At 37.7% G+C, this 27649-nt stretch overlaps 1 protein-coding gene across 1 annotated transcript in view; it reads left to right on the top strand.

Moving 5' to 3' along the window:
- STK24 (serine/threonine kinase 24) overlaps positions 1–27649 on the top strand; it is a 51074-nt gene that overhangs the window by 20142 nt on the left and 3283 nt on the right. Inside the window, exons 3-9 of the mRNA XM_082279059.1 lie at positions 17001–17057; positions 19944–20052; positions 20180–20337; positions 24750–24935; positions 25184–25329; positions 26202–26325; positions 27231–27299. Coding sequence (XP_082135185.1) covers positions 17001–17057; positions 19944–20052; positions 20180–20337; positions 24750–24935; positions 25184–25329; positions 26202–26325; positions 27231–27299 — 849 coding nt within the window. The remainder of the gene's footprint in view (positions 1–17000; positions 17058–19943; positions 20053–20179; positions 20338–24749; positions 24936–25183; positions 25330–26201; positions 26326–27230; positions 27300–27649) is intronic.

Raw genomic sequence — 27649 nt, 5'->3', positions numbered from 1 at the left:
GGACTGAGATTTTTCCTGCTTAACTTTAAGACTATAGAATCCACTTCAACAGGGGCTGCTGCCTCAGCACAGGGAGAAGTGAAACATGTGAGTAGTTTCCTGATGATCCATCATTGTGCTTTGTGCCCAGCCCCACAGCAGCAGCTAGTGTCCTTGCAAACTACAGTCCCTGAACTTTGGATGGGCGTTAGAACCAGAGTCATAAAATTGTTAAACTTGGAGAAGACCTTTCAAGATGAGGCCCAGCCATCAACTTAGCACCACAACCGCCATGTTCACCATTAAATCATGTCTTCATGTTTTCTGAACACTTTCGGGGGCGGTGACTACTGCTTTCCTGGGTACTCTCTTCCAGTGCTTTACAATCCTTTCTGTGAAGAAATTTTTCCTAGTATCTCATCTAAATCTCTGCCTGGTGCAACTCAAGGCCATTTCCTCTCATCCTGTCACATGTTACCTGGGAGAAGAGACCGACTCCCACCTCACTGCAGCCTCCTTTCAGGTGGTTGTAGAGAGCAATAAGGTCTCCCTTGAGCCTCCTTTTCTCTAGGCTAAACACTCCCAGCTCCCCCAGATGATCGTTATGAAACTTGTGCTCCAGACCCCTTCCCTAGCTCCAGTGTCCTTCTCTGGACTCATTTAGGCAGGATTAAATGAAAAAAACTGTAACTATCTTCCTTTTTGCCTGGTATAATTGCAGCCATGTTGTCATTATTACATTTTGTGAGGGGTTGAGGTGGTGGAGTGCCTTCTTCGTCCTCTAGACCAAAGCTAGAAGGAATTGTCTTCACTTGTAGGAATTCCTGCAGATGGAATGAGAGGAAGGCTGGGGTTGCAAATTCTGTTATTGTGGCAATGTTGAGAGCAAAATGAGACCCACTTTCCTGTGATCCAGCCTGTGTTCTGGTATGCTTACTTTTCTTCTGAAGCCCCGTAACCCTCTGTTCTCATTAGGCGGCTCTAGCCTGCAGAGAAGTTGAATGAGTGTTGCCTTCATTTGTCCACAGTAAATGTGGAAGTGACATGTGGCTGGACAGCTCAGAAGGAGGTGGCAAGAAGGTTTCTGCAATGGTTCTGATAGGCTCTCAGATCTCGTCAGTCTACTGATTGAAAAGAACACGTAGAAAGCTTGCACTGATAGACCCTCCCAGTAACCATAAATAAGACAAAGGCAGAAGGATACCAAAGAACCCATAAACTCTGTTTCTAGAGTCATGTTGTTTTGCTGTGAAGTCCTGTTTTCATATTTAAAATAGTTTGGTCCCTTCTTATTTCAGAGATGTTACCTTGAAGTCTGAACCTTTGTTGCCCATAGTCTTTACTACTTCTGTCTTTCCTTGTAGTCATTTGCTGTGCCCTTAATGAGAAAAGAGTCACTTGTTTACATTGTCTTTATTCAAAGGTACTGTTTCGAACTGTGCTTTTTGAAACTTGTTATTCCAGTATTTTCCTTCAGCAGTTGAAGGGTTATTATCACTTTCTGGAATCTGCATCATATTGCCCTATTTTTTCACATCTGTTGAAAAATCTACCTAGTAAACAATGGTGACTTCAAGAATTTTCCTGTTCATCAGTGTAATCAGTTCTGCACTTCTAGCCTTTTATGGCTAAATAATTCTTACTATACAAGTACATCAAGGTTGGGAAGCATCACCTAGTATATCTCAAAGAAAACTGAGAGTCTGTAGTAGCTATGTTTTGTATTTTTTCTAAGTACTTAACTGTATGATGTTATTCTGATCTTGTTTTTAATAAAAATTTAGAAAACTTAATGTAAAATATCGTTCTTGGGAAGTAATATGTTTGTATTGTCCTTGTGATGGCCTTAAATGCTGCCTTTATACTGCTGTGATTGCTGACCTCTGTATGGTATGTGTGTAATTTCACATCTCAGTACCTGCTTTTAGGCAGATCTAACAGGTATGAAGAATAGGCAGCAACAGTATCTTGTTCCCCATCCTGCTTATGTGTTCCTGCCATTTTACTTGTGTTGGATCTGTCGGCTTCATCATGACTTGGTTCACCTGGGGAACAAGTTTCCTCAATGTCTTCTCCCATCCCTTCCAAAAACAACCTGGCTCTTGAAAAGAGCAAACCCCAAACACTAACCAATCAGCCAGTTCTGACCTGTATCTACAGAACTGCTAGGTCAGGTGCAAAAAAAAAAAAAAAATTAAAAAATGGTAGACTCGAGTGGCCTAAAAACTGGGAGGTGGGGGGAGAGAAAAGGACCACAGTTTTTGGTAATGGCTTGCTTCTAGATTAGCTGTAACATGAAGCCCTGTATTATTTTGGCCATACAGATCAGGATGACATAGCATTGCTTTCGAACCATATGTAATCTTGTGTCAAATGTCCTTCTGTAACTTGTGTGTTAACTGCTACCGTTGTTGCTGAAATAATTAAAAAGAGAGTATTAATATGGCATTGAGGTGCAAGCTTGTTGCTGCAAATGGGAGGTCCTTGCAAGTAGCCACAGGGGTTGTTGGAACTTTCAAACTTTCAGTGAAGTGATTCAGCTCACTGAGTAGGCAGGGGACTAATCACCTCTTTTTTATTTATATTTTTAAGTCTTTTATCTTAAGGATTAGAGCATTGTACACTGATGGTTCAGATTAGTCTTAAGTTTTATGCAAGACCACTGCCAATACATTGTTTATGAAGCTTCTTCCATCAGCCAACTGTAGAGCTGAAAAAAGAGAGAGTGTGTATGTATTTATGCCCAGGCTTAGGTGCATTAGTTCTGTGGGCTGGTTCCCCATTTTTTTCTCAGATAGGCTTCCTGGCACAAAGCTTGTCATCTAGAATGTGGTTAGTCCTGCCATCAGGTGGCTGCCAGTCTATTAATCTGATGTTCTCATGAACCTCTAAAACATTTTGGTTGAAAACTTCTTTACCTGCCTCTGTCATAATCTGGTGCACTTACACAGTTATGTTTTTGTTGCATTTTTAATGTGAATGTTAGATAGTCTGTATTGCTCAGATAACTTTCTTTTACTTAAGTATACTTTGGCATTTATACAAATTTTTGGGTCAAATTTCTTACTCTAAGTGTCCACGTGGTCTGTATGCACATAGTTGTATAAAAGCAAAGAGTCACGTTCTTTACACTTAAGGGAACATTATGGCATGTTGCAGAGTGTGTTGGTAAGCATTTTTAAATGTTTGAGTGTTGAACTCTCAGAAATTGTTATTTGGAAAAAGTTGGTTAGACTCAGAAATACTGAACTTCAAAAGGGAAGTTTCCCAGTGAATAGGTTTAAGGAGTGTATTAGTTCTAAAACATTGCAGTTCTTGTATTCAGTAGCCAGTGTTTTCAAACAAGTTCTTAAGGTTCTTTCATTATACTATTAAATTCTAAGCTGTTGCATAACTGTTGGGATAAAAATGAACATATGGAGGTACGGAGCTTTCTCCCTTTCTGCTTCCTTCAACAGTTCCTTGAAACAGCAAATTGTAAGAACAAAACAACATAAAAGAGGAAGGCAGAATGGAAATTATTTATGTGAATAGAAGGTGTTTTTACCAGTAACTAGAGTCAGGGTAAAATTTGTAAAGGCAAAAAGTGGAAAATAATAAAGGGTTTCCAGAAAAATGTTTTTCAGGGACTGAAATGATGAGCTTGACAGAAATCTGACTTGAACATACTGAGCTATTGTAGTGTTGATACATGTGTACAACTTCATTAGTAGTAAGAGTTTTGAAGAAGGATTGGCCTATGTGTGTTCTGTAAAGGGAGTAGTGGAATTTAGTAGCATGTGAATGCAAAAGGGGTAGGAAAAGAGGGTTATAGCTTGATAGGCTGCAGAGCAGGAGTGCAAAAGATGTTGGAAATTGTGGTAAGTGGTAAAAAAGGGATTAAATCAATGAGTGAATTGATATCTGACCTATGAAGTAAATCTGATCTGTAACTTAAATTTTGATTTTAATTTGATGTAACGGCTAAACAGGAACAGATGTAAGCATTAGAGCAATTGTGATTTTGGGCAATGGAGAAGGGGTTTGGGTGCCTGATATTTGCTGTTGGAAGTTTTTTTTCTGGTATAGAGGAGGGAGTAATTATAAACCCCCTGTGTCCTATTGATGTGAGCTACTCCAGTGAAGAAGGTAGACAGATAAAGAATTCTGTGAACTAATGCTGATTTACTTTTGGTTCCAATTTCTTTATTTGCTTTTGCTTCTAGTTTTCCATTTTGGGACCTTGTACAGTTCATCAATAACAGATTCACTCACTAAAATTCAGTCCCATTTGGATCTTTGATTAAGGGTTACGTTTTTGTATTTCTTGCCTTCTTGGTGACTACTCATAAGAGGTGAGTAGATGGTCTGTTGGGATTGCCATAGGACCACGTAAGTCACTCATTAATCTTTTTGTGTCTCTGTAAGTGGATTTCCTGGGAAAAGATCTACCCCAGTTAGTAGTTAGGTTCCCCCCCCCCCCCCCCCCCCCATAAGGCAATGCCTTGGTAGATATGGTTATGAAGTAGTTATTTGCCTGGTGGACAGGGAAGGGAAGGATGATTCTTGTCAGCTCCACTAAGAATAAAAAATGTAAGTTAAAAGGATAGTGGCTGTAAGGGACAGGATTTTTTACTCTTCCATCAATGTGTTATGAAGCAAGGAAGGGGAAAGTGGCTGTAGGCAGGTGGGAATAGGAAGAGTATGGGTTCATGTACACTTAATGTTCCAAAGTAGTGGTTACCCATTCCTTTATGAAGTGAAATGTGTGCTGTTGTTCTGTTGTTGTCCAAGTTTCTTGCATTTGCTGGCTAAGAGCAGCCAGTTCAAGAAATATGTGTCTATATGCTTCTACTATAGTATACTTTGGTAGAAGTTATAAATCCAGATCGCGCACTAGTTTGCAGCTCTGGGAAATCATGTGCTTAATATGACATGCCTAGGCTTGTGACAGCTGGGCTATAAAGAATCATTTCTGTGGTGAAGGGCATGTGCCCAGGAAATGTGCCAAGGAGGCTGTGAATATGGACACTGTTAGAGATGACTCACACTACGGAAAACATGGAGCTCGTGGCTTTAGCATGTTGGCATGCAAACACAAAAGTCTGCTAAATGCCCTGCAGAAGGAATCTTTTTTCAGCACTGTGACAGAACATTCATTGTTGTGGGTTTTTTTCCAAGCAAGTGGCTCTGCAAGCCCTATTACAACTAGCTTATGGCAAAAGGGATGCATTTAAAGATTAATTGTATACTACTGCAGTGATTGCAAGAGGTAATTGTTGAAACGTGTCTGCTGCATTAGATAGTAGACTTGACTAGTATGTATGTCTAGGAATTAAAATGTGACATTTTTTCTTGAGAAGAAAAAATCTCTTCTCTGAAGAAGGCAGGAGTTTCAGAGCATTGGAGAATGATTCCAAAGGCAAACAGCTTTTTTTATACATGTATACATGCATAAAATACTGTGTACTGAGGTGGTTCTGCTTAGTCTGAAGTGTCATGTTACCTGTGTTTTTCATGGACTTCACAGAGTCCAAACTGGAATGAATAGTTCTTTACTTAGTTTCTGTTCTGCATTGGCTACCCAGCAGATGCCTTTATTTTTTCCTTTGTGGTTGAACATGTTAGATGGCTGACAAACCTTGATTAAAGGACATAAATGCGCCACATGCAAAACCACAATGATTTCTTTGATTGCAGGGACCTTTTGGCCAGCTTGCAGTAAGGACTTGTGTTTAGAAGAGAACCTTTGGGCTCATCTGTATCTCCCTCCCCTCAAAGGGATGGCAGCCCCAGGACAGCTAGCATTCATCCTGACGCCAAGAGACTTCAAAGGAGGTAAGCGCCTCAGAAACGCTCCCCAGCCAAAATACTTGTCAGTCCTGCACCCCAGCGAGGTAATATTCTTTACTATAGCATTGCCATCATTCATGGCTCCTTCGTGACAATTTTTTTAAGAAATCTATGGGGTCTCATCAGCTGGTTGCAGCCCCCTTAAGATTCCCAAAGTTGTCCATCGCTGTCGATTTGCCTAAGAATGTGCCCCCAGTGGAAGGGAAAAAGATATGTTACACTTCTGGGGTGTAACTCAGACATATGCTCCCATCATTCCCTTAGTTTTTTGTTTTCATATTTTGGATGAGGTTCAAACTTGAGCTTTTCTCAATTCATGACTGTTAAGGTTAAGGTTGGAGGAAGAACAAAAAGAAATCAAAACCAAACATTGCTTACTTAGCACAGTTTTAAACCTGTTTTTAAAATAGATTTCTGAATTATCACTTTATATCCAGATGATTTCCACCCAAGTCTTTGTGTGCTTGAATTTCTAGTGAGCATTATTCCAGAAAGGTTCTGTAGAAATAAATTACTGGATTTTATTCTCCTTGAGGGAAATATGTCCTTAGGAATTATTTTTCCATGTTAGAGATGCTACCTACATGAAGCACAGTCTTCCAAATGCCTATGGAAAAGTAATTTAGTGGAGAAAGCAATTTAAAATAAACAGAAGTTTACTTTGATATCATAAATTTAAACACAAAATGCCCATGGTAGCTTTTTAAAATTTATTTTTTTGTAAAAGCAGACTTTCGAGGAGTGACTTCCACCCCTTCTCCACCTAAATCAGGTGAATTGTATGAATACTCAGCTCTAGATCTTTCTTTTCACATTCTTATTCCAGTATATTATATATATCATGTATATTTTATATATGTATATATATGTATTATAGTATATTCCAGTATATTCTTATATATGAAAACTAAGAATATGACTGGCATCATAAGGAAGAACCTTCTAGGGGTTTTGCTGTGTTGGTTTTTTTCTTTTCTTTTAGTGGGAATATTTGGGCATTAGTGAAGATGTTCATATGTTTGCTGAACAGGTACTAATTTTTTTTTTTTTTTTGAAGGGGGGGTGGATTTGGAGAGTATAGTTGGCACTCAGACCATTTAAGCTTTATCTATTAGTAAGTCCTGTAAAATTTTGCCTTGTTTTTTCCACTTATGATGAGAGTATATTACTTAGCTGTTGGACTGACTTCTTTAAACCTAAATAAGAGGTATCTGATTATGTAGAGCACTTTTAATACCCGCCATCTAGCCATTCTTACTGGGCTCTACCACATAAGCATAAAGGTTCTGTAGATTGTAACTTAAATATATTGAGGTAGTAAAGAAGTGAATTGTCCTGGAAAATAACGTCGTGCCTAATTCTACACTTACATATGGGGAAGAGATTTGCCTATGAATATTCTGAATAATTAAAATGTTTATCGGTCCTGACTTTGCTGATAGATCAAATCAGCTCGAGTTTTGCTTGACTGTGTTCAAACGAAGCTTGGTTGTTGGTTTTTATTGGTTGGAGGATTTTTTTTGTGTTTGGTGGTTTTATTCCTCAGATTATTCTATGATTCTTTTACAGTAGTCAGCTTCCTTAGTTTTGCTGGAAAATTTTCTTTTGTAATCTTCTACAGTTCTTACACTGTTTAACTCTAGGAATTTGAAATTTTTTTCTTAATATGCAATCTTATCACAGTGTCTTATTTCTATACGTCTTCTTCTGGTGTTCAAAAAGGCAAAAAAAAAATTCAACTTCAAAGAAGGAATCTTTTAGAAAACTACCGATCTTTTGCTGGGAATTATCCTGACACGTCTTTCTTATCTCTACAAGACATTACTGAGTGTGCTGGCATGAGCAGTAGTGCACTGCAGTAAATATTACTGGGTTCATTCTCTTCCTTTAAGACAAACTATATTACAGATGTAGTTTATTAATGGATTGCCCTCCCTGTGAGCAGATGAGAAGGAAACAAAGGCAACTTTCCTTTCCTTCATTTGGTCTGCCTTTTACTGTCAGTGAAAGTGTAGGTGATTTTGTTTGTGGGGGTTTTTTTTGGGGGGGTTTTGTTCGATTTTTGTTGTTGTTGTTTGGTTGGTTTGGTTTTTTGTGGGGGGATATTTTTAAATAAATTTGGTCTTATGCCTGCTTCTCTAGAAATTCAGCAAGGAAGAGTAGAAACAGGACTGAGAATTGCTAGACCGCTTTCTAGTCTAAAAGTGTCTGTTGATGGACATTGCTTCTGGTAAAATGAGACACCTAGCTATAGGCAGGAAGTGCTATATTATTTGGAGGCTCTGGAATTCATGAAATACTTAAAGAATTCCTTTTAAAGGTGAATCTAGTTACTGTTATTGTCAGTTTTTCCTGGAGAAAGCTGATGTTCAAAGCAACATTCTTTCTCTTTGGAGCCTTTCAAATTGATAGTAGAACTCATTCATTTAGAAAGCAAAATCAATTTAAACTGTTTTCTTTAGTAGTATACGAGATGATCTACTTTGGAATGGCAAGATCATTAGTCATACTTTCTTGATTAATAGTTAATCTGTATTTCATAGCATCTGCTCTTGGTCCTCTTACACCTCAAAACCCCTAGGTGGTATATTAATTTGCAAGGTTAAAGATAACTAATTCATGGTGTCTGTTGGTGTTTCAGTAATTTTTTACCTTTCTAAGAAAACAGGACTGTACTTGAAGATTCTGCTCTAAGACATGGATTGTTGTGTCAGGGTGGGGAGAGAACAGTTTATCCAGAGAATGTCTTTGGTGGCCGAGAAGAAAACCTTTGTATGTGTAGTGTCATTATCTCATAAAATAGTTTCTCTTGTTCTTTGAAACCAACAATCATCTTTCCATGCCATCTGACTTTCAAGTGCTTTGAAACAAGTGTCTTTAGAAAATACTAGAGTTTGGTTTTGCTTAATGAAATCTGTAATAACATAAGCAAATAGCTTTCAAATAAAACACCGATCTATATAATTTCATGTTGTTGTAGTAGTAGGAATTAGATGAAAGAACATTAGCAGATGATTAGATTGTCAAAGAAAAGTTCAAGTAAAGGATTAGCTGCACTGTGGAACTCTGTGCTCCATAGGAAGTGTTGGAATAATGGTGGTATTCTTACTCCTTGTTAATGAGGCTAAAAAATTTCTGTTCTTTCAGATATGGAGAAAAAAATACAGTGCTTACTGAGATTGCCTTCAAGAACAAACTATACTGTCTTAGAAAGATGTGTTTTAGCATAAAAGGTATTTTTTTCTGTCTTTGTCTTCTGCGAAGACAATTCCAAAAACTTTTTAAAACATTATAGCCTTTCCCTGATAGCTGTTAAACAGGACTGTAATTTTGGAATAATAGGAGTGATCTGTCCATTTGCAGTGGAAAGGACTTTATTTACTACTTACACTAACAGAATTGGGTACCTATAGTGTTCGAATTTTGGAGAAACTTAATTTGAGTATCTGACTTTTGGTATCAGTGATTCTATCCTTTGTCACATCCTTGCTGGCTGTTGAAAGAGTTATTCTGTGGCATTGAGCAATCAGACTGGCATCTGGATAGGCTGCTGGAAGTTCAGAGATGCATTGCTTACCTTCTGTCCCTTTCCAAGGATTGTGTACTTAGAAGAATGGAACGAAAGAGCAGATAGTGTTACACTCTTCATTCTGTGCTGTCAACATATGGCAGCACTGGGTGTAGTTCTGATTAGATGTAAATTGAGCCAAAAAGATATGTGTGTGTGTGTGTGTGTATATATATATATATGTATATATATATGTAACATTTATAATTAGTCAAAAAATGACAAGAATTGAGGCCATGAGGTAGATCTGAATTGTATTCCTTAGCAAAATTGTTCATTTGCTGAATAACAATAATAGCCACCCTGTAGTTACTCCTGAAGAACTCAATTTTGGCAGTTGGTATCTGTTCTAATAATAATCTGTGGGTCTACAAATTGAACAGTCAGCTGTTGGAAAGTTTGCAAATCCCGATGAATTTCAAGGATCTAATGGCAATACATCAACTCATAGGTGTCCTCTCTAAAGCCTTAAATAATTATTTTCTTGTATGTGTATTATTTGTTATGATAGTATGAGCTCCTGGGAAAGGACATTTACAATATTTTGGAGGTCTTGGTACTTCTTGTTACATGTTTTCAGATTTGAGACAGTTGGTGACCTTTAGTGTTGTGGAAAGTTTTGGGAGCAGGAACCACAAATATGTAAATGCCATTTCCTGTCGCTGCCGGAATGCATTATTTATGGCATCATACCAAATGTAATTTTTTTGTGCTTGATCTGTATCTTCGTATGTAATCTCCCAATATCCATGTGTGTTAATAAATAATGAGAGCTCAAATACCAGGGTTCTTCATCTTGTATAATGAGATAGTGGCTACAGTTGTGACTTGATATTAAAAGGAGAGGGTGAATAAATAAGATGGTGCCTGAAGCTGTGCTTGATGACTGTGAGGAAAGGAAGGCACTTTGAAGAATTCAGGTATATGAATTATCATATCCTTTAAGATATATTTCTCTGGTTAATCATTCTTCCTCTTGTTATGAAGGGTATCGGAGTGATAAATGTTTTCAGATTCATTTTAGACAGGTAGCTTTGTGCTTCTTCGATGGGTTACATGGCTTGTTTTGGGGCAGGCCCTTCTTTTTTTGGGGGTGTGGGGTGGATGGAAGCATCTTTGGCATTACATGATTCTGCCACCTGGTGGCTTTGACGAACAGCAGCGACTTCAGATGCAGTTAAAAGCACAAGGGTGAATAGATCCTGAAAATATCCTTCTTTCTTTCAAAAATGGAGGGAATCAGTTGGAAAGGTGGCTTAAAGTAGATATGGAAGACAAGATCCGTGATGTCTGCATCTTGTTTTTCAAGTCAAGCATTTAAGAATTAGTATGTGAGGATTTAAAAAACTTCTGATTGCTACACGTGTCAGGCTTCTATGGGTTTTTAAATACAAAGTTACAGAAGACAAATCTCCATGTAATGGTAACAACTTGTACCAGGAATGCAATTTAGAGAAGTTACCCTGTTGTGTGCATTGTGTGTTTCAAGGTTCTTTTAATCTGGTGTCTTATGCTTGGAGAATTATGAATATTAATACTAAATTTATACCAGTACTTAAATATCAGAGTCTTTTCCTGGCCCTTATTACTTTGGCATAACTGAAATGTTTATTAAACAAATTATCTTACATCATGTTGTGCAGTGAATATCAGTTTTGGTACTAGTTTGTTCTTTTCAGATCACTTGAGGTTGTGTCTTCTAGTTTTTCAATATTCTGTGTTTTTCTCCTAATTCAGTGATGGTAAAATTTCTGTATATAGATCAACTTACAAAATATATTATGTTATGTCAATCAAATATATCATTTCTAGCTTGTAATTGTTCATATATATTTAAATGCTTGCAAATAGAGATTCTCAGTGGAATTTGGACATGGCTTGTGTCCATAACTAAACAAGCTTTTTACACATGTTTATAAATACACTTTGTTCTGGTGCTAATTGTGTACCATAAATTTAAGGTGGGAAATACCTTTTCTCACAGTGAGTTCAGGTTGGGAAATTCCCTTTCTCACAATAGGTGTGGGGAGATTTTATTTCACTTTAAAACAAACATATGCTTACTGTTATTACTACAGTTTTCAAATTGCACAGGTCATTCAGTGCACTTACTTCAGAGTCCTTCCAGTCCTTCTCTTGTGATTGTCTTAGATTTTCCTCTACAGTCTCTCCTTCCCACAAGAAAGGAGATTTAGAAACAATTTCCTCAGTACATGCTTTTGTTGATTGCTTTAGCTCAGTCTCTCCTGTATAATATCATTGTGCTAAGAAATGTGTATGTTCTTCACATAAAAGAAATGCAAAGCATCTCTGAAGGTAGGCCTCTCCCATGTTTATTCAGATTTTTTTTAACTTTGTAAGGCCTTACAAACAAACATGTTAATCTTGATTACTTGTTTCTGTAAGTCTTCTGTACTCCTCAAATTTCAGTTTAAAATGTACTTTTGAGACTCTGTAGGAGTTTTTTGGTGGATGGCCTTTTCTCCAGTGTACAGTCTTTGATTTTTACATACTAGAAATTCTTTACCTACTGTGTCTGCACTTATTTTGCAAGTATTTTCATGGTATAGAAGTAACTTGATAAAGGAAACTTCATTAGAGCTGAAGTTGCTGCTGTAAGGTTTTCTGTGGTTCCGGAGTTAAAATCAGAAGTCAGACCTCGAGAAGAGCAACCGTAGTTTGGAAATGATCTACAGAAACTCTTAACAGAGCTTCTTCTAGATTCCAAAGCTGTTCCTTTCCTCAGTTTCGTGGTGTCAGAGGAAAACCTCTTGTTCTTGCTGTGAAAAAGGAAATGTTCCATGTGCCCTCATTAATCTGCTCATCTAAGTTTATAGAGAAATAATAATCCTAAATTTGGATGGATGATTCACCATGGCTTCATGTATTTTGAAGGAGATTCAATGCTGTGTTGTGGCTGATGCTTAAAAGAAGAAAACTGGTCTTTTTTCAGATCTTGAAGTGGAGCACTGAATGTTGCTAGTGTCAGGATATAAATGTATCATCTTCTTGAAAGTATAAGTGGTTGTGTGTATTATATAATTACTAATCTAGGCTATGGAAGAAAATTTAGTGCTTTTGGAGTTCTGTTTGTGAGAAGAAGGGGAATATATACTGAAGAGGGTGAGAAGTTCAAGCAAAAAAAAGAATTTGGGCAGCTTTAAAAAGGAAAGTGACAATAGGTGTTGGGGAATGTGAAGCATGCCAGAGATACTCAGGAAAGAAGGAGGCCCACTGCTGTGGTGATGCCAAAGTCAATAGTAGTGCTGCGCTGGCCTTGTGCTGTTGTTAGAAGGCATTCTCTCTGGTTTGCATGGCCATGTTTTGGTAGTGGGGGGGCCACAGCGGCAGCTTCTGTGAGAAGCTGCTGGAAGCTTTCCCCAAGTCCTGTAGAGCCAGTGCCAGCTGGCTCCAGGACGGATGTGCTGCTGGCCAAAGCTGAGCCTGTAAGCGACTATGGCAGTGCCTTTGGGATAACACATTTAAGAAGGGAGGAAAAAAACTGCACAACTGCAGCTGGAGAGAGGAGTGAGAGTAAGTGAGAGGAACAGCTCTGCAAACACCAAGGTCAGTGGAGAAGGGGGGGAGGAGGTGCTCTGAATGCTGGAGCTGAGATTCCCCTGCAGCCCCTGGTGCAGAGCATGGTGAGAGAGCTGTGGCACTGCAGCCCATGGAGATTCAGTGGGAGTGCAGAGATCCACCTGCAGCCCATGGAGGAGACCCACACAACCCACACAGGGGTGTGTCCGAGTTAGACTGGGACCCTGTGGGAAGCTCACACTGGAGCAGACTCCTGGTAGGACCTCTGGCCTTATGAAGAGATGAGCCCACTCTGGAGCAGGTTTGACAGGACTTGTGAGCCTGTGGGAGACCCATAGGCTGTCTCCTAAGGACTGCACCCCATAGGAGGGACCCACACTGGAGCTGGTCATGAAGAAGTGCAGCCTTGGACTCACCTTGGAGAAGTCCATGAAGGACTGTCTCCTGTGGGTGCAGGGGAGAAGCGTGAGGAGTCCTCCCTCAGAGGAGGAAGGAGTGGCAGAGACAATGTGTGATGAGCTGACCACAATCCCCATTAACCATCTCCCTGTTCCACTGTGGGGAAGAGGTGGAGAAAATTAGAAGTAAAATTCAAGCCCACGAAGAAGGGGCCAGGGGGAAGGAGTTTTAAGATTTGGTTTTATTTGTTATTATCCTACTCTGGTTTGACTGGTAATAAACTAAAATGATGTCCCCAGTTTTATTCTGCTTCGCCCATGAGGGCAACTGGAGATTATTCTCTCCCTGTCCTTACCTCACCCCATGGACCTTTTGCAGTATTCTCTCTCCCATATCCATGTGAGAAAGGAAGTGACAGAGTGCTTTTGGGGGATACCTAGCATCCAAGCCCCCACAGATATAAAATTGGTATATATAGCTTGTTGGTTCTAAGATGAAATACATACTGAGAAATTCATTACTGCTGTCTCACCAAACGGATTTATTTGCATCTTCTTGTTAAGCAGTGTATGCAGATTCTGTATAAAAAAGCTAAAAAAAAAAAATTCCAGCAAGAATTATGGAAAGGTGGCAGTAAGATTTGCTACCATAGTAATTAAATCTATTTGGGTACATCATATGAATGTGTTCAGATACTTCATATGAATGATGAAAACTTTAAAAGTAAAACCCCAAAACAGTCAATGAAGTTCAGTAATACTTCTGAGGCAAGGGGGGGACCATAGAGAATTAAAAATAACTTTGAATATAAGGGTCCAGATAAAAAGATGCCATAATTGTAATAGATTGCTATTATTTAGCTTTGCACTGGGATACAGATACAGTTGTGTGTGTGTGTGTTTTAACTGTATTGCCATACATCACTTGTTTTAAAATGTAGAATTACTGAGTTTACTGGATCAATGGCTTTTGTATTGTAAATTCAGACATGTGGCCTCAGGCAGCTGATGATGAAATTTTCAAGAGCAAAGAGTAATTGAACTAGAAAAATAACTGAAATGATAAATGATTATTTTAAAGGACTATGAGTGTAGTAGTGTAATTGTGTTGTACAATTGTGTTACTATGTAATTAAAATTACATTCTTAAATATTTTTGTTAGTTATTTTCTACCTCTAATTTCTAGTTTTCAGCTGGAGAATTTGGTACCTAGCATTCTAGAGAGTTCCTCTTTTGGGAAATTATATCTTATTTCAAGTTGTTAGCTCTTGAAATCCATGAGATAATTGAGATAGTAGAAAAGGGAAGATGCATCTCTTGTTGACCTCTAGGTGAGGTGGTGTGGATATTTGGGTCAAGGGGTTTATTTGCTTCCTTTACCTTGTTCTTTCCCATGCGGGCATTTCCAGAGAACTAGGACGTAATGATGCAGTTGACATGTTTGTGTTTAAGTTACTGTTAAAATGAAGTGCAAGTTTTGAATATTCAGGAAATTTCATGTAGCTTTAATCACATTTTACCAGACTGAACCAAAATATAAACACAACATTTTGATCAAGTTTAGGATGACTCACTATAAGACACGTCTCAGAAATGTTCTTGTTCTGGAACTGCTAGGACCTGGAGCCTTGAATGGACAGGAAAAATACAAAAAACTTTTAGCAGAAAAACAAGTATTTCAGTACTGTAAGGGACTCTGTCAAGATGAGTTACAGTTCTTGGAATATTTGTGATGTCTGCAGTAAGTAAGCACTATCAGGGTGTTGTCTGTAGATACTGAGATAGATTATATTTTTAAATTAGTCTTTCTTCCTAAAAAAACGTGTTTCTGGCTCTCTTAAAATATTTTTAACAAGACTGTGTTTGTGAAATAGCATGACTTGATTCCTGAAGAAAGGTATCTAAATTTAGCTGAATCTGTGTGTTAAAAATAGTGGATGATGAAGGAACTCTAATCCAGGATCTTATCTAAAAATAGTATGGTATGTGTAACTGGAGGTAGGAAAAATGCACATTTACCTACAGCAGGTGCATTCTGAGTCCAGAGAGGAGGTGGATGCAGTGGAACTATAGATATAGTAATGACTAAAATACTTAAGTGAGTCCTAAGGACTAAAATTTTAATCCCTCAGGATTTAGGAGAAGTTATGTCCTGCAGTATATTTACCACTTCTCTAAAAATTTGAATCCATCCTTAGAGATGAGAATTCAGAGTCAGCTGCCCTGGCTGTGAGCCATTATTTTTACAGGAAGTTTTATTCTGTAGGACAAAGTAAATGAATATTGTTGCTATTTATGTGCTCCTTGCTCTGGGAGACATCTATATTATTATGCTAGAGGTCTTGTGAAAGTTTGGTACATACCATAGAGTTGAAACTAACAAAGCTTAAAATAACTTGATAGTCTAAAAAAACACTAAACCACCGGTGTGTTTTATGCAGCAATTTCACTTGAATGGCTGCATGGTAGATTTGTGGCTTTGCTTTATTGTGTGTATTAAGGCTGGTACTGCAAGGAAAAGCTGACTAACTGCTTCTCTTTGTGTATTTGGGAAAAAGGTGCTGCCAACAGTGGAAAGAAACGATTGGGTCCAGTCTCTTTCTTAGCACAGTGTATTGTGTATCTATCTTGTGTTAAACAGTCCTGTAATATGCACCAAACTTTTCTTTAGGAATACAGTAGCTTGATGTTGTTGTTAGCTTTTATTTTACTAGCTGAAGCTAGTAAAATATTATAGTCATCTTAAACAACCTTTATTACTACTTTGCTTCATCTTTCTTGAGCACAACTGTGCAAAATTCTATACAATATAACAGATGCGTACGCATTAGTGGAGGAAACCTACTCCTGTTCAAGAAAATGAAACAATGCAGAAATATGAAGAATAAATTAGAATTCAATTCAAACCAGATAGAAATGAAGCTTACTAAAGAAAATATTTTGAGGTATCTGTACAAATAAAGATAGTCAACAAAATTGAGATAATATTTTGTAAGGAAAGGAAATATGTTATATGTAACACTTACTATTTGATATTTGGAATGTCCATAATTGGAATTTTAAAATGAAAATGCATTCTCCTCCATTTTCGCTGAGTGGCCTCTGTCAGTGTCTTTCTTGTCTCAGAAGACACTTGGAAAAATGCACAAAGAAATGTGATAAGAATACAGAGGTGGATGGCTCTTGGGAGTTAATATGCTCAAAATACTTGGCTGGTTCTAGTCAGCACAAAGGCAAGAGGTTTCCTTCTGCTGCTTGACTCTTTTGTAGAGGTTAAAGAGAAGTTTCTTCTCCCCAGATACTGTCTATATTCTAGTGGTGTCAGTACAAAAGAGAGGCACCATGGAGTGAGTTTGAGTATGACACGAGGTATGCATCAGTTGTTTGGAAGTAATGAACTTCAGAGTTCTGTGTTCTTACCTATTGGGAAATGAGAAGTAGCTTTCCTCTTTTTAATTTAGAGGAACAGAATTAAATTGAAAACATGCATTCACAGAGATGAACACACTCTTGAGTAAATAATCCAAAGATACTTTTGAGGAACAGCTAAATGTTAGGGGTGTTTCAAAACTACAGCTAGTTTCTTCAGCAAAAAAGCCAGAATAAATCCCATTCACTTAAGTTACTACTTTTTTTTTTTTTTTAACCTTAATACGTTTTTATTCGTTTTTTTGTTTTGCAGGATACAAAATTATGGATAATAATGGAATATCTAGGTGGAGGCTCTGCCCTTGATCTAGTAAGTAAATTCTGCATGTTTTTTTGTTACTTTAATTCACATAATTGTTTTCCTGCCTTATAATTCTGGAAACTATAATAGGTCATTTGGCTGTGGCAATGTTCACTTTCAGTGAAGGAGAAAAGTATTTGTCAATGCCAGAAAAATGTTATTTTCTGTGAGGCATGATTGATTATTTGTGTAAATGGAAGGGAACTAAGCAACATAATATTGGAAGCAGGATATAAACATAGAATGCTAATCTTCAGTCAGCCAGAAGCATTAGTGCCTGAAAATAGTTTTTTGCTTTTTTTAGTTCTGCCACCACCACTCTTCTTAGTTTATACATTTTAAGGTATCTTTCTCACCACCCCCTCCCCCAAACAAGTAAACAGAAGGTTCCCTGTTTGAAGTCTTTCTGAAGTCTAAACAGACAGAAATGCAATTTCAGCTGGTATTAAAAATAATATTTCAAAGAAATAGGAGAAGCTATGGACTCCATGGAGGGTAGAGAGGGCTTGCAGGGAGCTCTGGATAGACCAGAGGGCTGGGCAATCACCAAGCACATGAAATCTAACAAGAGCAAGTGCCTCATTCTGCACCTGGGATGGAGTATCCAGGTTTGAATGGGAATTCAGAAGGGTCAGTGCAGATTGTTTTCTGTGACTGGATGCTGACATTAACTTTAGCTATTAAAAAGCACCCAAGCCCCCTCCCAAATGACACACCATCTTATGTTTATTGTGGATTTAAAAAATACTATTATAGAAATAATAATGGATGTTTTAAGTATGTGAAAATTGTTGTACAAATTGAGGCAGGATGTCTTTGCAGCAGAGTTTGCAGTTGTCAAATGGGGCAATGATACATGCTTGGGGAAAGAGTGAAAGGAACAGGGTCAGTGTAAAGGGATTCCACTGGTGACATCCAGAAGACAGAAGGGGGTATTAAACATGGTCTTCCTGCAGTTGTGTGTTTTCAAACCCATTTATACCTTTAGCTTCCACATCTGTTAGGAGTTCTATGGTTGTGTAAAAATTTGTAATGTTCCCTGTAAAGATATGATTAAAAAAGTTTATTTATTATTGTGATAGCCTTTTTTCTTCCTGACAGAAGAGCAATTAGAAATGGGGTTTGCTTTTAGAAATTATTTATTACTTTCTGTATAGGCATAAAAGAGCAAAATGAAAACAGATGTTACTGTATTTTCTTCTCTTTTTTTTCATCACACACATTTCACTTGTGTGATGACCATGTGTTTATTCTCTAAGTTTGTTGCCTAGAAATAGTACAAAGTCCTTGTTCATATCTTAAAATGTTATTGAAGAAATTGCACCACAGAACTGAAATAATCATTTAAGTGTCTATTGAGCACCGTTTATGTGCTTCATTGATTTTTCAGTTTATGTGCTGGTGCATGTTCACCTAGTTCTAACATGTACATTATGGTTTTCAACCATAATGTATGGGAATCTGGCATGCTTTGCCATGTCTTAATACTCGAGGCAAGAATTAGTGGGGACCCTTAATTCCATGTTCGGAGTGCAGGCATGTCGTGCTAGCTTGGTGTTTTCTGTACTTGAGTATGCACTGGATAATTTAAAAATCCTGCCTCAGAACAAAAAGTACATATAATGCAACTGCATGTACATTTTTGTTCAACTTTGAGTATAGTTCAAGTTTGTGATTGAGGTACAAGTGCTAGTATTCCCAGATTTAGTCTGTTTTCAATAATTCCTCCTCACTAAGGTGAGCTGAATCTGACATACGAGGCCTTCCCCTGTTTGTGCTGTGTCATGTTACCAAGTCTTATACTGGTGCTCACAGCCTGGCTGGAGCAAAGCTTTGAGAATGTCTTAGTGGGTTTTGGGTAGTGGTAGTACCGTGTATATTATCACAGCTAAGGAAAAGCAAAAAAGATTGTAACTAAAGCTGCAAAGATAAAGCAAATGCATCGTCTGCGTTACTTGAAATATTGCCTCTGTTGTTATGCATGAGGATTTCTGAGGGGTGGACTATTTTTAATTTTTATCTGAAAATCCTTATGTGAAATGCTTTCATTCTCACAGAGTGAAGCTTTAGAGATACAACTTTTTGATTGTACTTCAGTGAGTGCTATTGTGGAGCAAACTAGAATACTGGAATATTTCTAGTATTAATTGTTGGACACAAAGTTTCAGTGTCTTTCTTGAGATGCCCTTATTGGTTAAGGAGTCTCTCTGGGTAGTGATCTTTCCTCTGTCTGTTTAGTGTTATTCTCACTTTTAGAATTCATATCAGATACAAAGATCTTTGGGATCACCTAACACTACTGATTGTTCTCATAAGAATAGTTACTTGGAATCTTTATTAGCAGATTTATATTTCCAGTAGTACACGAAAAAAGTTAACTTTTTAAAATATGTAATGTTCTCTCAGCCTATCAGTTTGAGTTGTGTTTTAGAGAGTTTCTCAAAATCCAGTGCAGTATGTAATCATAGACTGCTTGATGCAGTACCTTCTATGCCTTAGGTTCTTGCTCAGGCTTTGAGATTTGGGTCCACATAGGGTCTGTGGAGTTGCACATCTAAGTTCAGTGTAATGTTAACAGTCAGATGCTTTTCAAAGTATATCTATGACCTGACCACAAAGCAGTAACTTGAGACTCTGTCTTTATGGCACTCTTAACAAACTTTAAGTAGTATTTTAGATAAATGATTTCTTTGCCTGTTATTCATTAGGCCACTTAGTTTAGAACTATGTATTTTTTTAAAATAATATTCTGGTTTGTCTCACGTTATGAAGTTAGAAAATTGGAAGTTTTGACGGGTGACAGAAAAAGTAATTTCTTTTAATAGTCATAGTGTTATTTCTGTTCTCTGTTTCTCCCTTTTTTATACATATTTAAACATTTCTTGCATCTTCTAGTTAGAACCTGGCTCACTTGATGAAACCCAGATTGCTACAATATTGAGGGAGATACTCAAAGGACTCGATTACTTGCATTCAGAAAAGAAAATCCACAGAGATATTAAAGGTAAATTGTTTTTTTTATTTGTGTTGAAAGAATATCAGAAAAACTCATGCAACCTAAATGAGCACCCATACACTGTCAAATGGTGTCAAATGTCTTCATTTCTGCTATTTCCTCTTCTTTATTCCAGCTGCTAATGTATTGCTGTCTGAACAAGGGGAGGTAAAGCTGGCAGATTTTGGAGTAGCAGGACAGCTAACAGATACACAGATAAAGAGGAATACCTTTGTGGGAACACCATTTTGGATGGCACCTGAAGTAATAAAGCAGTCAGCATATGATTCAAAGGTAAGGTACTTCAAGGCACTACCAAAGTCTCTTCCTTTTTCTAACTTGAATTACATAGGTTGGTCTTCAGACTGTAGCTAATAACTTTCGCTGTGTCTACATGAGGGTGTGTTTAGATGACACCTAGCAGCTAAAAGCTGTTGGTGAGGAAAGATTTCCTAATTTGTATCCAAAGTTTAAGTTTCCTAGTTTATTAAGACAGCCCAGATGGCAAGAAGTAATGACAGTATTCACGAGTACATCCCATCACCTTTTAGCCCACTCTATTGATGAGTATTTTTGGCTGTTTAAAAGTAGAAGAGAGCAAATAGCTACAAAATGTTAGAACTCTTCCTCTTGTTTTTAGAAAAAATAGCCAGCAACACAGTTGAAGAATATGGATTTGGTAGCTGTGAAAGTGTCGTTTGAAAGTGCTGTTACTCATCTCTGGCAGGATGTGCTGTGTGGGTCTGTGCTACTCTGACCATATTCTTTCAGATTTGCCATTCGGGGGTGTTAATTATAGTACCAAATTCATTTATACCCAGGATTTTGATTTAACAGAGTGGCACATCAGCGTACTGAAATCTCAACACAAGCACAATATATATCAATTGTAATACATGGTTGGGTCACAACAGAAGTGTGATTCCATTACTGTTCTCCATATTCTCACCAGTATGGCACTGTGTGTCCCTTGTTGCCAGGGAGGAATATGTGCATTAAAGCCAGCTCAAGCCTATTGCTTTTTTCAAAGTTCATTCTGTTGGTTGCTTGGGGTTTTTTTGCTTTTTATGCTTTTATGCATTTGTTTGAGGTACATATACAGCTCTTTGCTGCCCCTGCCTTCTCCCTGCCACATGGCCTGGCTAGCTCAGCAGGACACCCATGGTATCAGGGAAGGCTCTTTACCCAACCCCATGATCCACTGCTGCAGCTGTATGTCTGAAACAAAGGTCACCCTCAAGCCTCACTTGTATTAAGATTAGCTTTCTTTATGATAATTAGTAGTATTTCCTTATGTTCTTCCCTGAGCTCATCTTCCTTGCCCATCTCTTCTTGATTCCCCTGTAGGGATTTGTTGATTGGCCGTATCTCCGTGCAATGAGGTTGGGGTGTTTCTTTGCACTTGCCAACTGGACTTGGCTGACTCTGGTCTAGGCTGTAGTATTGCTTAATTCCCTATTTGATATCTTTCTGTAAAGAGTCTATAACAAGCAAAACACTGTAGAGCCTCTAGAAGCTTAAATGACTCCAAATTCCCAATTTAAAGTTGAGTACAGATTTTTTGAATGGTGGTTGGTGGTTTTTTTCTTCATCTGTTTTTGTAGGGGATTTTTAGTTTGTTTATTTGTTTTGGTTGGTTGGGGTTTTTTTTTTTTTTTTTTTTTTTTTTGTTTTTTTGAGGTTTGGCTTCTGGGAATGATCATCACTTGGACAAAGCATGATTCAGCCCTTAGGTTTTCCATTCTGGCTGTTCCTGTCTGCAATGTCACATAGACATAAGAGTCTTGGATACTTGATGAGGGATTCCCAATAAAAGCTTGAAAGGGCTCTAGTTTTTGGCAGTGCTTCTGCTTCCTGTTTTGATTCCTGTCTTATATGAAAACCTGTTTTCTTAACCTGCTTCATTTTTCACATATCAAATTCTCTGTTCTTTCTACTATAAAACTTGTACAGTAAAAAATAGATATTTAATTTGAAAACGGCTTTCTCTTGCACATAGACTGTTTTCTTTGACTTACAGGAGCTTCAAAGCCAGATTGAATTTTACTCATTAGATTAGAAGAGGAAAGGCTTATGGCAGTACTGTGGTAAATAGTAGTTACCAGTGACATGCTGACTGTCATCTGAACTTGGAAAAAGAAGTAGAATTTTTGTTCAAGATCTGAAACTCTAAAATTCACAACACGTGATAAAACTTAATGATAATGTAGTGTCACCACTTCCTAAGGTCATGCTTATCCCTCTCCGTTTGGAGGACTCATTTGTGCTTGTCCTGGTGTTTCATTGTCACAGTCAAGTGCATCCTAGAAATGCCTAATTGGATACACATGCAGTTGGTACTCCCTTTCTTATCTGTGAAAAGGGAGGATATGGTCCCAGAGGTTCCAGAGTTATTTTTGATGTTTTCAACAGGAATGGGTTCCAAAACCCAACTTGGACTTCAAAGAGTCTAGTGTGCAGCCATGGTTTTTGCACTTTTTTGTTCATTTTTGTAGAGGAAGGTCACTAGCAGTACAGTTATAAATACACGAGGGAAAATGGAAGTATTTACAGACATATGTGTGTGTGCAAGTGGGTATCTCTGCACTCATACACATGTAAATTTGATGTTTATACTTATATATACACATGCTCCACCTGGGACCAAAAGTCTGGCAGGAGAAAATCTGTCCATTTATGTGGCTTTAACACTTCCCTCTTGAGAAACTGAAACTCTGAATAAATTGGAAATAATAATGCTCAGTTGTTACAATGAAGACTCATCTTCGCAGGTGACATTTTTATTTTGTAACCAAGAAAAGCTTTCCTGCTACAGGGAGGTTACTCACAATTAGGCTTGAGGAGAGCTTAGCTGCTAATGCGCTTATTAAGACAAATGAAACTCGGGGCTCATGTGCTTATGTAATTCTTTGTGCTCAGGAACTGTTCTGTAACGTGGGCTAACAAAATGGCATTTCATAAATTCGACGGTGTGCTAATTGACTCTGATTTTTTTTTTTTTTCATTCTTGCTTGCAAAATTAAGTAACTAAGCTCTTAACAGTAGGATACTGTCTGAACAAAGAAGGGGGAGCTTGTTTTGGGCCAGGCACTGTGGCTGTGACAGTGGAATGGATGTGTACAAGTCAGTCAAAGATAACCACGAGAATCCACAGGGCAGTTGAGGGATATTTAGTAAAGACAGCAGTGATAAATGAAATCTCTGCTCTATCCCATACCTGGAAATAGATCTGTTTACAGCATGGCAAAATTCCAAATGCTCTGTTTGGGAATAAAACCAGACAGCTCATGTCAGATCTTTTCTGTTTTCCTGAGAATAAGTCTTTGTTCTGCTTTCACTTAAAAAGAAACAGAAAAACCCCAAAACATAAATATTTTTAATTGGTATCTTGTCCTTGGAATAGATGTTTCTGTGAAAATTTTTTCTTTTACCTTTCTGACAGGTTTATTATCCGTTCTCTTGACTTCTGGGTCTGTGATTTCAGCAAAACATAAGAGAATTATAATGCATTATTTCACATTACTTCAGTCAGATTTGCAAGAGGATTTGTATCTAGGGAGGCAGCATTCCCTAGAAAGAGTAGCACATTCTGATGGTGAAAACTTTCAGAGGCTACTTGGACCAAAAAGCTGAATATTGGTGTTCAAGACTGCATTTCTCTAGTCTGTGAGTAGGAATGATATATAAGAACAGTGTTAAACCTCAGGAAGGTTATATGCTAATGTATTAAATTTCTGATGGTTGTACTAGCAAATTTATGTTGAGGAAAGATCTTGTGCAAGTTAAAACATTTTCCTTTATGTAAATATTTTAGACTTACCCCATATTTACATAGTGTACTTGAATATGGCAGATAAAATGCTAGTTTACAACAACTCTACCTTTGCTTTTTGGTGTAATAGTATTGATTTCAAAAAATTTTAAACTCTGCTTAGTAGAACTGTTTTATAATGTAGAGTGAAGACAGCCAAGAAACTCTGTTTACTTGGGCTATGTGGCTAATCACATAAAAAAATGGTAACAACACCAATTTACATATGAAGTTATTTACAGTAAAGCTTAAAAATCTCCTTTACAAGTGTGGTGGTTTTGACTGGGGTAAAATTTATTTTCTTCACAGAAGCTGGTATGTGACTGTGTTTTGGATTTGTGCTGCAACAGTGTTGATAACTCAGGGATGTTTTCCTTTCTGCTGAGCAGTGTTTGCACAGAGTCAAGGCCTCTTCTGCTTTTCACCCACCAGTGAGCATGCTGGGGGTGCACAAGGAGCTGGGAGGGGATTCAGCCAGGACAGTCGATCCCAGCTGAGCAGAGGGATATTCCATACCATGTGGCCTCATGCTCAGCAATAAAACCAGGGGGAAGGTGGGCCGGGGTCTGCTGCTCAGGGACTGGCTGAGCATCTTTTTGTTGGTGGTGAGCAGCTGTTTCCACTTACATCACTTGCCTTTCTTGGGTTTTATTTCTCTTTGTTATTTTCATTTTCATCACAATTTATTATTGTTGTTATTTTATTTCGATTATTAAACTCTTCATAACCCACAAGTTTTCTCCCCCTTACCTTTCAAAATCTCTTCCTCCCCTACCCCCATTCCACCAGGGGACAGTGTGAGCAAGCAGATGTGTGTTGCTGGTTAAACTAGAATAGCAAGCCAACACTTTATTTTCTTTCTCCAACCTAATCTTAAAAGCAATTTTTCTTACAGGCAGATATCTGGTCATTGGGCATAACAGCCATAGAACTTGCGAAAGGAGAGCCACCTCATTCAGAATTACATCCAATGAAAGTTTTGTTCCTCATTCCTAAGAACAATCCACCAACGCTGGAAGGAAACTTCAGTAAATCCCTCAAAGAATTTGTTGAGGCCTGCTTAAACAAGGACCCAAGCTTTGTGAGTTTCATGTTTGTCAGTTTATAGTAGAGAGCTTGACTGGTTTACATGAATTGCTTGAATAAGTGTCGTTCAGCTTTTCTATTACAGTGTGACATAAGTGACAGGTACATTTTTAGATATGGTATATATTTAAAATCTCATTTGTATCAAGACTAAACTCTGGATTTCTTTGTTTTTATAGTGAGTCACTTAACACTCCTCAAACATGGAAAAAAACCCCAACCCTCTCTTTTTTTTCTTTTAAGAGACCTACTGCAAAAGAGCTTTTAAAACACAAATTCATTTTACGAAACTCCAAGAAAACGTCTTACTTGGCTGACCTCATTGACAGGCACAAGAGGTGGAAGTCTGAGCAAAGTCACGACGACTCCAGTTCTGATGACTCGGATACGTAAGTTTGATGAGTCTATAACATACCCTTTGTGAGCAGCCAAGGAGTTATTTTTAGCACATATATTTCTGTGTGCAGCTTTTCATCTTAGTGGACTTGGTAAACGAATGAAATCTTAATTTCAGTGTTGCCAGGGATTTCATGCAAGTAAAAGTCACCGAGAACAACTCTTCTGGTCCATATTCTGTGCTACCTTCTCTTATACGTAGGGTCCCTGGTTCTTCCTAGACATAGGGCCAGCTGTTCTGCAAGCAGAGGGTCTCAAGCTGAACAGCCAAGTAACACTGCAAATGAAATTCAAGTGAAGAGATTGCTACAATTTATATACAAATGGATGAAATACCTCATAGTAAAGAAGACACAGCTATTCTCTGCAATGCTAATGACTAGCATCGAGTTATTTCTTGAGTGACATTACAGCTGTATATTTGTTTACAGTATTAAAGGTTTCATGTCTTCCAGTGACAACAGTCTTACCTATTTTTCTAGGCAAGAAAAGTGAATTAAGTTTTCTAATTTCCTCCCCTTTCCCTAATGGTTTGAGGTACTCTGCTAAAGCCAGTTTTCAGATGGCAATAAAACATTTCATGTAACTTGTTGATGTGACTTGGGAAAATGTTTTCAATCTGTAATACCTCACTTTCTTACATTTGGTGAAGTATCTTGGTTTAATTTTTTTAATTTACACAAAAGATAAGTTACCTGAATTTTCATACTTGTCTTTATATGTAGTAGCCTGCACAACAGAATCCTGATCTTGGTCTTTACTGTAGTTTTTATGTTTAACGTGTATATTGAATGAACATCAGCAGTGAGGTGTAGGTAATAAAAATTGATTTGTTTATTTCCCCCCCCCCCCCCCCCCCCCGAAGTGAAGCAGATGGTCAGGCTTCAGGTGGGAGTGATTCAGAAGAGTGGATCTTTACAATAAGAGAAAAAGACCCCAAGAATCTAGAGAATGGAGCGGCCCAGCCTTTGGACTTGCAAAGAAATAAGGTGCTGAAAATACTGACTTCATAATACAAGGAGATAATTCTTGCTTTAATAATTTAGTGGGGTGATTTTATTTTATGCCTTTAAAAGCATTTATATTGTGAAACTTCCAGAATTTTTGCTAAAAATGTATTTTCTATGGTTGCCTTTCACGAAACTTTCTGAATAAGTCTTGAAGTTTGGGCATTCTGTTAATGTGTCCTTTTTTGTAGTTGACAAAATATGTACCAAAATGTTTATCTAGTATGTGAAATACAACCACTGGAGGAAGACCAGGCCATACTGTATTTTTAAAATCTTCCTTCTGTATAGTAAACTAAAACCAGTACAGTGAAAATCTAGGCTGGAGTTCTGGAGAAGGCATTTTGGTCTTTTAAGGAAAAAGACTACAATGTAACAAAGAATAGGATGTGCCTGTGTCCAAAAAAAAAAAAAACCCAAGAAAAACAAACTTAACCCAGAATAAGGGATGTTTAGGAACTGGTCCATTGTATTTTCTGCAACCTGTGTGGCCAAAGCAGGTGGTTGCTGTGCTGGCTCTGAAAATTCTGCAGAAATATATTGTATCGTGTGGGTTGAACCTAGTAAACATCAGCATGTCTATGATTTAGTTCATGCTCAGTAGGATTGTAGGAGTTTGGGGGTTTTGGTTTGTGGATTTGTTTTTTTTTTTTCCCTTTCTAATTTTGAGCTTGCATGTATTTGAGGTGCTGCAATCTCAAATTTTAATTCAGCCTCTATTTTCCACACTGCTTTGGAATAGTATGTTGTAGAATATTTTACATATATGGAAACAAAGTTTTCATAAAGTGTAGCATGTTGGAACTACATTTTCTCTTTAATTAGAATACAATGAGGATGCTTTTTTTCAGAAATAAAATTGGTTAGATTTTTTTTTTCCTTTAAAGGAAAAGGATATCCCAAAGAGGCCTCTATCCCAATGCCTGTCTACAGTTATATCCCCTTTATTTGCAGAGGTAAGTTATTGCTTTAAAACATAACAGCTCCAAGATTTATGTCTCTGAAAAAAATTGAAAAAGTTAGTGAATGACACCTGAGGTTGCTACTACCCATTTTGAACTTGCTGTGTTAAGTTTTAGTTGTGCCCTTTGCTTTCATGTGTGCCTGCTTTTGAAATCTGTATTTTGCTCCTAAATACTTCATATGCATGGTAGTAACATCAGCCATGCTGGTCTAAAGCAATGAACATGACAAGAAGAAGGTGTGTAAATGTTTGGATTGCAGCATTCTATTTTTAACACTATGTTATGTATTTATCTTATTACAAATTTCAAGCTCTTCACTGTTCCAAGATACAGTTGTGGAC

This window comes from Coloeus monedula (assembly GCF_965178545.1).
Source record: "Coloeus monedula genome assembly, chromosome: 3".
Lineage (NCBI taxonomy): Eukaryota > Metazoa > Chordata > Aves > Passeriformes > Corvidae > Coloeus > Coloeus monedula.
Note: the sequence above shows the minus strand (reverse complement) of the source record. Positions and strands in the feature narration are given on the sequence as shown.